General features: G+C 36.5%; 1 protein-coding gene across 1 annotated transcript in view; it reads left to right on the top strand.

The window, feature by feature from the left end:
- LOC106870455 (clustered mitochondria protein homolog) overlaps positions 1-13,478 on the top strand; it is a 68,415-nt gene that overhangs the window by 39,118 nt on the left and 15,819 nt on the right. Inside the window, exons 20-28 of the mRNA XM_089365436.1 lie at positions 1,278-1,374; positions 3,103-3,168; positions 3,853-3,914; positions 5,655-5,732; positions 7,942-8,012; positions 8,569-8,641; positions 9,236-9,397; positions 10,727-10,790; positions 12,430-12,520. Of these exons, the coding sequence (XP_089221562.1) occupies positions 1,278-1,374; positions 3,103-3,168; positions 3,853-3,914; positions 5,655-5,732; positions 7,942-8,012; positions 8,569-8,641; positions 9,236-9,397; positions 10,727-10,790; positions 12,430-12,520 (764 nt within the window). The remainder of the gene's footprint in view (positions 1-1,277; positions 1,375-3,102; positions 3,169-3,852; positions 3,915-5,654; positions 5,733-7,941; positions 8,013-8,568; positions 8,642-9,235; positions 9,398-10,726; positions 10,791-12,429; positions 12,521-13,478) is intronic.

Below are 13,478 nucleotides of genomic sequence, written 5' to 3'. Positions count from 1 at the left end.
TCTTTTTTTTTCAAACTGGGGTTGATCTTTCGGTATGTTAAGAATGACGAATGACAGGAGTTAGAAAAGAGGACCAAAGAACAACAAGGGAAGACAGGGAAAATTATAAAAGAAAGATATCTGACAATTAGGTGCAATATAGACATGTGATCTTTGGTTCAGCCCCACTGTGTGACACCTGAGACAAGATTCTTCAAATATAGCTCCAGACTGACTAAAGCCTTGTAATTGGATTTGATAGAAGGAAATTGAAAGAAGCTTGTCATGTGTGTTTACACACACACACACAATTACTGAAACAAGTAAATGGTAAAAAGGTAAAATTAATTTTGGGTGGAAATGTTGTAAAGCTGAAATTTGATGTTGCGGAAGGAAAGTTCAAAGTTTGGAGATTATTTCTTGTCTATGCAGGAAATATCATTATGAAGATCTGCTAAAGGTATAAACCTGATACTTATTCTTTTGGATACTTTTGCCAAACTGCTAAGTTACAGGGACATATACAGACCAGTACTAGTTAAGTAATCACGGATACACACACACACACACGCACACACACACACACACACATGTGAACACTTAAGTGCAAAACAAGGTGGAAAAAATGATGCTTGAATATGAAAGGTAGAGTAATATGCTTTTATTAAAACTGCAAAATTATCACAAAAACTGTTACTCAGAGCTTCGTGTTTTTGTTTGTCGGACAGTTGTGATGAAAACTGTGTGTGTATGATAAGCTTCTTTGAGTTTCCTTCCACTAGATCCACTCAAGGCTTTAGTCAGCCCGGGGCTATAGCAGACAATACTTGCCCATGGTATCATACAGTGGGACTGAAACCCTGAATCTGGAACCATGTGGTTGGGGAGGCAAACTTCTTGCCACACCTGCATCAACGGGGAAAAATATGAGGATTGATAATTCAACAAATCTCTGTCCATCCAAGAAAAATGTGTGAATATTTTTTTTTCTAACATATCTCAGTAAAGAATACAAAGATTGATGTAACAAGAAATCTGAGATAAAGACACACTTTTGTCACATAGGTTGTCATTCACAAATTGCTCTCATAAATATACAAATAAATATAACAGTAATGATAGATAGATATGAAGAGTTGGCTCCAGTAGTATAAAAATTAGAAAACAATGTTAATCACATAATAATGTGGAACAAAGATGTAGATTATGTTGATCAGTTTCAAATGGTTAAAATAATAAATGATATTAATATTAAAGGTAGTGTTACATTAATATTCCTTCCTTTTGTCTTTTTCTAGGCAAATTCTGTGATAAAAACTGATTCCTTAACTGAAGAAAGTGCAACAGATGTAGTGAAAAAAATTGTTGAAGCACTTAATGGAAATAATGAAACATGTAAGTGTTTTATATATAAACAACATATTTTTACAGGGAGAAAAAAAAAAACATTAAAAGTATAAAAGATCAAATTATTGAGGGGGGCGTGGAAAGCCCATAAGTACCTCACCAAAGATACAAAGACAAAGAAAAAAAAGGGAGCAGAAGATGGGAAGGAGGGAGTAACAGGTTGTACACCCCAGGACAAATGGCGTGTTTAGTTGTGCCTAGCAGAGGTGCAGCAGACATGATTGTAAAGGTGTTGCCATGGAGAATGGCCAGTGACAGCCCACCTCAAGGGACTTGTTTCTCAGATTGGCTGCTGCAGCCACCCCACCATAAGGGACTCATTTCTTAGACAGGCTGCAGCTATCCCAATTTTGGAATGGAAATTGGCAGTGTGAGGTCCAAGAACATCTGAGGCACAAACTGATAGCAGCCAGTCAGGCTCCTGTATTTGTTAATTTTTCTCTTCTCTGAATTTCTGGAACCACCATTGACACTGGCTTATGCTTATTGTCTGATCCCCATATACTGCATTAATATTCCTTGTACTTTCCATTGTGTTGTTGCCTTTATTGAACTCGTATGCCATTGAAATGTAACCATTGAAATGTAACCATTGAAATGACAATGGCTATATAGTAATAGCGCAAGGACATGGACATAGAATTACTGGTGAACAAGGAATAATGAACTCCTTGTTCTTTTTAGAATGTCTGCCTAGGAAATGGATACTTTGGTTTAACCCTTTAGCCTTCACCTTATTCTATCAAAAATAATGCCTATTTATATCCACATTGGCTTGAATTAATCATGCATTATCTCATAGCTTTGAGATTTTGATAAGGACTTGATGGGGATGCTGGGGTTGGAGGAATCAGTGGAATGGTTGGCAAGGGCGAATGGAGTGCGGTGGTATAGGCATGTGTTGAGGAGGGGTGAGGAGCATGTTCTGAAGTGGGGGATAGTTTGAGGTAAATGGACAGTGAAAGTGAGATAGACTGAGGAAGATGTGGAGGAGGCGATTAGGAGGGTTGGTTTGAAAAAGGAGGATGCCCAAAACCTGGCGAGACGGTGTGAGGGCAGTTGCTATGGCATTGAGGTAGATCCAGCCACCCTCGTTAACGGGGACAAAACTCAGATTTAAAACACTTGATGATGATGATGATAACTGTTAAGTTTTAGAATGATATTGTAGGATAGGTGTGAGAGGCTGGATCTGGCAAGTTTCAGCATAAAATGGGGAGAATATTTTGGCTGGATGTGGCTGGTTTAAATGCTAAAGTGTTAAAATTTGAAGATCATTCAGTGTGAGGTCTTTCCAGCCAGTGCCAGGATACTGGGAGGGAAGTTGTCCTGTCTAAAAGGTGAGTGCAGTTCTGTGTATGCTTTGGTCACTGCTAATCACTGAGGAAAAAAGAAGTCCAGTGGTGATGAGAAGTTATGGAACTTAGAGGTTTGATTAACTGGAAGTATGTCATTGTAAACCTACAAGCATGTGACTTGGGGTATTGGTCACTTTTTTTCCAAACTATGGCAAAGGAAAGGCTGAGTGACTGAGCAGCCTTTTCCAAAGATAGCACAGCTCACCTGTTTATCTACATCAACTTAGAAATGGTGATCTAAATACAGTTTATCTAATTCTTTCTCTCTCTATCTTTCTACAGATGCTTGACTTTATCCTTTTTTTGTTTTTCTTAACCAGGAAAACATTTTTAAATGTATTTTTATCATTATTTTTAGTTGTTGAAAATGGAAAAGAAATTATAAAGAAGGCTGCTAGCTCTGTTGGTTCATTGTCTGATTCAGGTATGGTCATTTATTGTAATTTTTGTCTACTTGTCTCGCTCTCTGCTTGTCTTTCTATCATCAGCTGAAACTGTTAAAAGAATTAAAATAATTGCCTTTGATTGTTTAATATTTTTATACATTTATTGACCCTTTAGCATTCAGATTACTCAGTCAAATGTAATGTTTATTTATTCACATTGTTTGCCATTTATCATGCATTATCTTGTAGCTTCAAGATTTTGATGATGTGGCTGCCTACTTTTAGAATAACATTGTAGGATAGGTGTAAAAGGCTGGATCTGGCTAGTTTGAACATGAAATAGATGGAATATTTGGGCTGTATATGAGCCGCTTTAAATGTTAAAGAGCTGAAGTAAAATATATATGATCTGATTTGTTACTTCATATGTAGAAGGAATATTATTGGAAACTGTGTTACTCCTGGATTACAGTTAATAAGTTATTAAATTTTAAACTAATTTTTAATCAGATTACAGCTAATGAGTTATTAAATTTTAAACTAATTTTTAATCTTCTAACATGCAAATATTGAGAGTGTCAATGAAACTGTTTAGTGGAACCAGAGAAAAATAATGTTAGATAGTTTTGGTTGAGAAGATACAAGATAATCTGAAATAGTATTTTGTTTCCAATTATTAGTAGTTTCTAATATTGGTTCATTTGATTTTCATATTTTTCTAGAATTTTCAATTGCATTTAACCCAGATGTATTTCAACCACATGTAAATCATACAGATGCTGATGTAAGTTTGTTTTTTCTCTTATTTTCAAAACTGCATTTAAGTGTGAGACTAGCTTGGAGTAATAACATATAATGTGTGTGTGTGTGCATGTGTGTAAAATAAACAATTTTAGTGAATTGACAATCCAGATGTTAAATTCTTGATATGATTGCTTCTAGTTTATTTAAATGATCTTAAAAATCTCTGAGCTTCAATTTGTGATAATACTGCATATAACAAAGGACAGTATTGTCATCAGCTTATTGGAGTTCTGTTGTGTATGTGTTGGATGTTTAGATACTTTCTTTCTCTCCCCTATACCTCTTTCAGGACACATTCTTGTGTGAAATCTGTGGAGAAAACTATGGAAGCTGGTCAAGTATTTATTGCTTATGAATGTGTGTGTGTGTGTGTGAGAGAGAGAGAGATTATGAATGTCTATTGTCTTTGAATTGATAGTTTTCATATCCTGTTGAGCATCATCATCATTATTTAACGTCTGTTTTCCATGCTGGCATGGGTTGGACGGTTCGACTGGGGTCTGGCAAGCCAGGAGTCTGCACCAGATCCCAGTCTGATTTGGCAGTGTTTCTCCAGCTGGATGCCCTTCCTTATGCCAACCACTCCGAGAGTGTAGTGGGTGCTTTTTACATGCCAGTGGCACAGGGGCCAGAGGAGCTGGCATCAACCACGATCAGATGGTGCTTTTTACATGCCACTGGCACTGGCATTGGCCACATTCGGATAGTGCTTTTTACGTGCTACTGGCACGGGGCTCCCAACTAAAATTTCCATTTGATTTGATTTTGATATTGCTGATGTTGATGTACTTGACTCAATAGGTCTCCTCAAGCATGGCATGTCACCCTACAATCCAAAGTACTTTTGAGTGGGCTGGTTATGTGACACTGGTGTAGTTTACAGCTGTGACTCACTTTATTTGCCAGGTCTTCTCAGTCACAGCATATCTCCAGAGGTCTCAGTCTTTTGTCATTGCCTCTGTGAGGCCCAACGTTTGAAGGTCATGCTTCACCACCTCATCCCATGTTATCCTGGGTCTCCCTCTACCCCAGATTCCTTCCACTATGAGAGTGGCACTTCTTCACACGGCTCTCCTCATCCATCTGCAGTACATGACCATACCAACGCAAACGTCTCCCTTGCATGCCACATCCGATGCTGCTTATGTCTAACATTTCTCTCAGAGCGCTTACACTCTGTCATGTGTGCTCACTGACAATACACATCCAGTGGATCATGCTAGCTTTATTTCTTTCAAGCCTACACATGTCTTCAGCAGTCATGGCCCATGTTTCACTGCCGTGAAGCATGGCAGTTTGCACACACGCATCGTACAATCTACCTTTCAATGTGAGCAAGAGGCCCTTTGTCACCAGTAGAGGTAGGAGCTTTCTGAACTTTGCCCAGGTTATTCTTTATTCTAGTGGTACCACTTTCTGAGCATCCACCCCCACTACAGACTTGGTCCCCTAGGTAGCGGAAGCTATCAACTATTTCTAGTTTCTCCCTCTGGCATATGACGGAGTCTGTTTTCTGAGCATCTGTGGTGTTTATTGCCCCTGTGCATCTGCTGCACACAAAAGCTATTTTCCTGGTTAATCTTCCTTTGATGTTGCTGCACCTCATATATGTCCACTGGGTACATCTTATGGAGTTTCTACCTACACCTTTTGTTTTATATTATATTTAGCAATCTTATTCTAAAAGCTTGAATGATTTTAAAAGTTGTTTTCTTTGTAGGATCATCAATTAGGAAAAGAAAAACAATTAGTGAAAGATGCTGCAGAATTTCTTGTATTGCACCATATTCCATCTTTTGTGAGTAATCCTCAATTGTTTTGTGATATTATTGTAGATAGACTTCTCTCTCTCTCTCTCTCTCTCTCTTTCTCTTTCTCTCTCTCTCTCTCTTTCTCTCTCTCTCTCTCTCTCTCTCTCTCTCTCTCCTTTTACTTGTTTCGGTCATTTGACTGCGGCCATGCTGGAGCACCGCTTTTAGTCGAGCAAATCGACCCCAGGACTTATTCTTTGTAAGCCTGGTACTTATTCTATCACTCTCTTGCCAAACCGCTAAGTTATGGGGATGTAAACACACCAACATTGGTTGTCAAGCAACAGTGGGAGGGACATACACACCTACACTCATATATATATATATATATACACACAATGGGCTTATTTCAGTTTCCATCTACCAAATCCACTCACTAGACTTTGGTCAGCTCAAGGTTATAGCAGAAGACATTTGCCCAAGGTACCACGCAGTGGGACTGAACCTGGAACCATGTGGTTGGGAAGCAAGCTTCTTATCACACAGCCATGCCTGTGCCTATATATCATCATCATCATCGTTTAACGTCCGCTTTCCATGCTAGCATGGCTTGGACAATTTGACTGAGGACTAGTGAACCAGAAGGCTGCACCAGGCTCCAATCATATCTGGCAGAGTTTCTACAGCTGGATGCCCTTCCTAACGCCAACAGGATGCCCTTAAAGTAACAACAAAAGAATGAGATCCTGATATTAGATAAATAGAGGATCATATGTTATAATTTAGAACAAACAGTAAAAAGTTGTCATTATAGTGCTCGGAGTGAAGAGCTACGATGCATTCTCGTTGGCTATTAATGGTAACAAACGCTATGAAAAAAAACCGTTGAATACAAGGGAAGTTACTCTAATAGATAGAAAAAGGAAAAAGATAGAAAATACACGCAACCATATTTTCATAATACATAGACATAAACCTCCTGCGTTCACGACATCTGCATATGTACACATTCACACATGTATATGTACATGCACATACACACACGTGTATGTACATGTATAGTAATTTTATAAGACAATTCTAATCTAGCAAAAATGAAATGTATTTAATAAAATTTCGTGGACAAGTTCTCTGTAAGCTTTCTTCTAAGGTTATTCTGTGACTCCACCTTCAGCTGCGATGATTGTTTCAATGCAGAACCAGAATAGTTTACAAGCCTACACTGAATAGCTTTTACTTCAACTGGATAATGACAGCCTTCAGTGGAGCTATGGTGTTGTGAGGATGTTGATTAGTCTCCCTTTAAACAACACTCCAAACGTAGCAGTCCATAGCAAGTTTGGAGTTACATTATCATAAAATTACTGAGACCCTGTGGAAATATATGATATGACTTTCTTTACTCACAATTTCTACAAACTCTGAGGACATCAGAAGCATCTGTACATAGCCATCTCTCATTTCTCTTGTTAGATTTTGGGTCTTGGTGAACCAAAGCATGCCATGTTTGTGGAGGGGTTTTAATCTTGGCATGGATCAAATGGGTTTCTGTGTCTTTGCAGAATTGGTCTCCCCTCAATACAGACGACTTGTATTGAATGTCCACTCTGACACCAGAAGTTCTTTGGTGATGGCCCTTATTGATTTTCTGGGATCCATATCAATAAGGTTGGATGAGTTACTGTTTCCTGATAGTTCATTGAGAATGAAGTGTATCAAAGAAGGAGGGGGGACCCCTAAACATTCTCACGAGGGGCTTCCAATTCCATCTGAACTTTGTATACCAAAGATCTTGCAACATATAAAATGTTGTTTCTCACATACACACATGGCAATAATGACTTTCATTTCTTGTATTTTGTCTGCCATAGGAAAATCCTTTTAATTGGTTTGAAGAGAGTAATGTATTGATAATTGTCCACAAATACCACTTACACACTGCATATATGTGTATGTTTGTGTGTCTATAAGGGGATGCTGAGAAGTTCCTGGTTTTGGGTAAAAGAAAATACAGGAGGATCAGTTAATTATGATTTTATTCAACATATTCCCCTCTCAGATTCACCCACTTATTGCAGTGGCCCTTCAGTTTTTCTTGGAAGGTTGAGCCTCCAACCAGGCCTTTTGTGGTACCCTTAAAGTGAGGAATTTTTCAGCACCTCCTCATGTATGTGTGTGTGTGTGTATATATACATACATATGTACGTACGTAGAGAGAGACAGATATTGACTTCATTTCATTCATTTATTTTTCAGGTAAATGATTGTCTGGACCACACTACATCAATTATTGATGGAACCTCTTTAACAGATGCTATGCATCATCGGTATGTACCAGTTTTCTTTATTACTTTATATTATCCCTGTAACTCACAACATTCCACTCTTGTTTGCTTGATTTTTATTTTCCCATGCTTCAAAGCAACTGGGTCTTTGCACCTTTGGAATTTACTTCAGTATATATTTTTGCACCCGTGAAGAAACAGTCAGGTCATCTGTTGGTGATATTTGGGTCATTAATCCAGCTCATTTGGTTGAATGGTGGGAGTTGTAGGCTATTGGCATAAGTCAGAAATTAAAAGGATGAAAAGCTGGGGGTTTTTTTATTTTTTTTTTTTTGTAGGGGAGCTACATGGCTACCCACATAGAGGAGAGAGAGAGTGAAAAATGAATCGGCAGTAGCTGGAGAAAGGCAAAAAGTGGTGATGAGGTGTGTAGGGGCACCATTCAAAGAATTGTTCTTCCTTTATTTAACCATATTTTTTAACTTCTTTTCATCTCAACACAAATCTTACTTTTAGTTTAGTTTATATGATAAAATTTTGTAAACACTGATGGATAAAACGTTTTTGTATGATTTTAATTTTTCGCTTTGTTTTACAGAGGAATTAATATACGATACCTGGGATGTGTAGCTGATACAATTTCTAAATATCCTCAAATATCTTACCTGTATGTGAGTATCAAAAATACTTATAATCTTAATGTGGATAATATTGATTAAAAACTTCCTAATTATTTCTTTCTTATTCTAGAAACACTTAGATCTTAATTACTATTTTCAACAACAAAATAAAAAGTAAACAAACACTTTTCTAATATCTTATCAAATAAGGCAGTGAGCTGGCAGAATTGTAACTGTGCTGCAAAAAATTCCAGTCGAATACTGGGATTGATATAATCAACTTGCCTCTGTCCTGAAATTGCCAGCCTTGTACCAAAATTTGAGAAAAAATATTTATTAATATGCATATTATTAACATTAATATTAATATGCATTTCAGCTCAAAAGCTGAGGCCATGCTGGGGCAAACTATTTTTAGTTTTTAATGTGATATTTTTTCATTTTTAGTAGTATTGACAGTAAAATAATGCTTTGGAGAATTTAGTTTTGTAGTTCAGCTTTGTTCGGTTTCTATCTAAACCAGTATTTTATATTTAGTTTTTGTTTTTACTTTCCAGAAGTAGAAAGAACAATGAATATTCCTCTTGTGTTCCATAAACTTACTATATCACTTTCATTAATGGAGTGTTTTAATCAATTTTACAGACAATTGCTGTTGCAGAATTGGTATGTTTGTCTGCAAAACACACTTTCAAGGCATATATGCAAGGAGTTGCTCAGATGCATTTGTCATCATCTCTTAGCCATTTTCTTAACTGTTTTCTCGGATCCTTCCAGTCACCCAATGCACAAGTAGCAATTGAAGATGTGAGTAAAACAATTCTGTCCTTTTCGTCAGAAATTAATCAAATAATACAATCTTTTTAAGCTTTATTGCTTCTATATTGTAATCTAAATTAAAATTAGAATTTTGAAAAAATCAAAATAGTTTTAATAATTTGATTTTACTAATAATTTAAACTAATAATCAGTACATTGTCAAATGATGTTCTAGTAAATACGATCATCTTTCTTGAGAAATACAACCCTAACAAGAAAACCTTCATCATCATCATCATCATCATTTAACGTCTGCTTTCCATGCTAGCATGGGTTGGACGATTTGACTGAGGACTGGTGAACCAGATGGTTACACCAGGCTCCAATCTGATCTGGCAGAGTTTCTACAGCTGGATGCCCTTCTTAACGCTAACCACTCTGAGAGTGTAGTGGGTGCTTTTACATGCCACCGGCATGAAGGCCAGTCAGTGGGTACTGGCAACGGCCACGCTCAAAATGGTGTATTTTACGTGCCACCTGCACAGGAGCCAGTCCAGCGGCAATGGCAACGATTTCACTCGAATGTCTTTACACGTACTACCTGCACAAGTGCCAGGAAGGCGACGCTGGGCACAGGTGCCATCACGATTTCGCTTTCGCGTGCCCCAAAGGTCTTCGCAAGCCGGCTCCGTAATTTGCTCATTAAACCTATTCAGTCTACATTGTTTCCATTTCAAAACTAAATATCTAAATTAAGTCATCGATGTTAAATCTTAAATCATAACTTGGAATTACAATACATTTAGATGAATTGCTTTAAATTCTTGACCATATTACTGATTGCTTATTATAGGTGGATGGTTCTTAATATTAATTCTTTTAGTTCCTGTCAGTCAGTTATAACTTTCAATTTAATTTGTGAATCGGACTGGGTGGTGGTGTTTTCTTAAGCAAAACACTTCATTTCACATTGTTTCGGTTTCCATTCAGCTGGCAAAAATGAGTAACCCTGTGACAGACAGGCTAATATGTTATAATCTTGGTCGGTTATATGCCACAGAAACCGGGTATTTGGCTCTACAAGTTTTTGGATTCAAGACAGCAATGCCCAAGGGACTGGACATTACATCTAGTTAAATCAATGTACTTGTTTCATTTATTCATATACTGTAATGTTATTTTCTTTTTAACATTCTTGTATTACATACAAAAACAATTGTAAAAAAACTTACACCATATTCAAAGTCCTTGTTCTTACTGCAGGAATCACAGGCAACACACACTTTGTCTTGATTTATTCAAATTGCTGAATAATTAAAGAAAATAATTCACTGCATATTTTCATATTTGATAGAATTCTTCATATTCTTTATTTAGCTTCAAAAGAATTCTAAAAAGAGGAATAAAAGGAAAAACAAAAGTGGAATTCTCTATGTTCCAGGTATGCTTGCTCTGATTTTATAAATTTGTCTTAAAACTATAAATTAATGATTTTTTAAAACTATAGCCAAATTAATTTGTTTTTCTCTTCAAGGTAGAATTATCATCTTTGATTGAATGGGACCGGAGAAAATCCTGTTATTTCAAATGTACTCCAATGTTTATTGGTTTAAGAAACTGAATTCATTCATAAAGAGGTTTAACTGCCAAAAGAGAGTTAAATGTGTTGATCTGTGATCACAGCATCAAACACTATGGCAGTTAATATTGTCTTTTGTATGTGCTACTACTGCAGCAGTATCATTTTATTTGCCTCAAACAACCCAATTTTGAAAATAAGTACTACTTTAATTTTACACAATTTCATTATTTGTTTTAACAATAATAGATGTCAATGGTTTGGATTTCTCTTTTAGAAAATTACACTAGTCAAAGGAATAATTTGGAAATTCATGTAAAATCTTTGATAAACTTCATACAAGTTGTGGTGCTGATTAAAACAGTTGTATCAAATTTAAAAAGTATCATTTAAAAAGTAGATTCATTAGAATTGTTATTAATTTATTCATTGTTTGTGTGTTCATTTCATCCTGGCTGTGGTTTACAATTTGATAGAATAATTTCAATGTTAACGGGTTAAAGTTGGAGTGTTTTGGTTCTGATGTGTTTGTAGTTGAGTTAGCAATATTGTTAAAATAGAGTTGCCACAACCTCTGCTTGTAACACATTCAATTGTCTTGCTTAAGTTGTAGAGAGCAATAAGAGCTAGAATTATAAAAAGTATTGGGGGTTTTGCTTGAGAAATAAGAAAATACTGAAGGAAATATGTCATAGGAAAGAAATAAGAATAAAAAAAATATAACTAATGATAAAATGATAATGGTTTCAAATTTTGGCACGAGGTTAGTATTTTTGGGTGAAGGGGTAAGTCAGTTACACTGACCCCAGTGTTTCACTGGTACTTATTTTATCAACCCTGAAAGGATGAAAAGCAAAGCTGGCTTTGGTGGGATTTGAACTCAGAACATGAAGACAGACAAAATGCTACTAAGCATTTTGCCCAGCTTGCTAATGATTCTGCCAGCTCACTGCCTTTAGTGGTAAAATAATATTGAAACTAATATTCTTTTCTACTCTAGGCACAAGGACCAAAATTTTTGGGGTTGGGGGCCAGTCGATTAGATCAACCTCAGTACACAACTGGTACTTAATTTATCGATCCCGAAAGGATGAAAGGCAAAGTCGACCTCGGCAGAATTTGAACTCAAAACGTAAAAACACATGAAATACCGCTAAGCATTTCACCTGGTGTGCTAACGTTTCTTATTTCTTTATTGCCCACAAGGGCTACACACAGAGGGGACAGACAAGGACAGACAAACAGATTAAGTCGATTATATCGACCCCAGTTCATAACTGGTACTTATTTAATCAACCCCGAAAGGATGAAAGGCAAAGTCGACCTTGGCGGAATTTGAACTCAGAATTTAACGGCTGATGAAATACCACTAAGCATTTCGCCCAGCGTGCTAACGTTTCTGCCAGCTCGCTGCCTTCAATATTGAAAAATATTAACAATCTTTGTATTTTTGTATATGTTAACCCTATACCTTACCTAAGTTCTTTCTATCTGTCTCCAGATAACACGGAATGGTTAAATGAGACTCCAAAAAGTTTGTGGAAGCGCATTGTCAATGACGTACACGAGTATTATCATTTTACTTTAGAAAGGTATGAGCAACTTTTCTATTCTCTTTAATTACACTAAATTAAAACTTATTAAGTTAGAATTTTTACTTAATTTTACATAAAATAAATATCAGATTAGGTTTCACTTTGACCACTTCTTTTCTCAAGAAATGGCATCTTTGGCTTTCCTTCTATATTAACCTTTCACAGTTCAATATAAATATCAACTTCCTCATCCAGTCTAACCTATGAATTGACTATTGAAGAATTCCAATATTTTATAGATTAATATAATCATCACATCAATGAGATAAACTAAACAAGTAGCAAAACTGTTAGTAGTTTGCATTCCGTCACCAATTTTCTGACTATGGCCAAATTGCTTCTCATATTCGATCAGTCTTCCTAGCTATGTGTTGACAGCGCTAAGGCATAAACTTTGACATTTTCCTTTGCATATGGATTCAAGTTCATCTGTTTCTTGGAAAGACTATCAGAACAATTATTTATTTCATTACTTAATCAGGAGGGAAGAGAAGTCCTCGTGATTCATTAGAGGACCTTTAAAACTGGTGGAAAAGAGAGAAGAAACCTTGCTCCTTTTGCTTGCATCAGAGTGAGGACCCTGGTAAAAGTACCCAGGAATTAGATGTTTGCATAAACCCTCCTGCCGAAATTACTGACCTTGTGCCAAGATTTGAAACCAGTATTTTTCTTACACAATTGGTAATTAATATCTGTGGGCTGGGGAATCAATCATCATCATCATCATTGGAAAGCGGACATTAAACGATGATGATGATTGATTCCCCAGCCCACAGATATTAATTACCAATTGTGTAAGAAAAATACTGGTTTCGAATCTTGGCACAAGGCCAGTAATTTCGGTGGGAGGGTTAAGTCATTACATTGATCCCAGTGTTCAACTGTTATTTTATTGACCTCAAAATGATGACAGTCAACCTTGATGGAATTTGATTAATAATAACAATAATAATAT

This window comes from Octopus bimaculoides, chromosome Z (genome assembly GCF_046866305.1).
Source record: "Octopus bimaculoides isolate indiv1 chromosome Z, ASM4686630v1, whole genome shotgun sequence".
NCBI lineage: Eukaryota > Metazoa > Mollusca > Cephalopoda > Octopoda > Octopodidae > Octopus > Octopus bimaculoides.
Note: the sequence above shows the minus strand (reverse complement) of the source record. Positions and strands in the feature narration are given on the sequence as shown.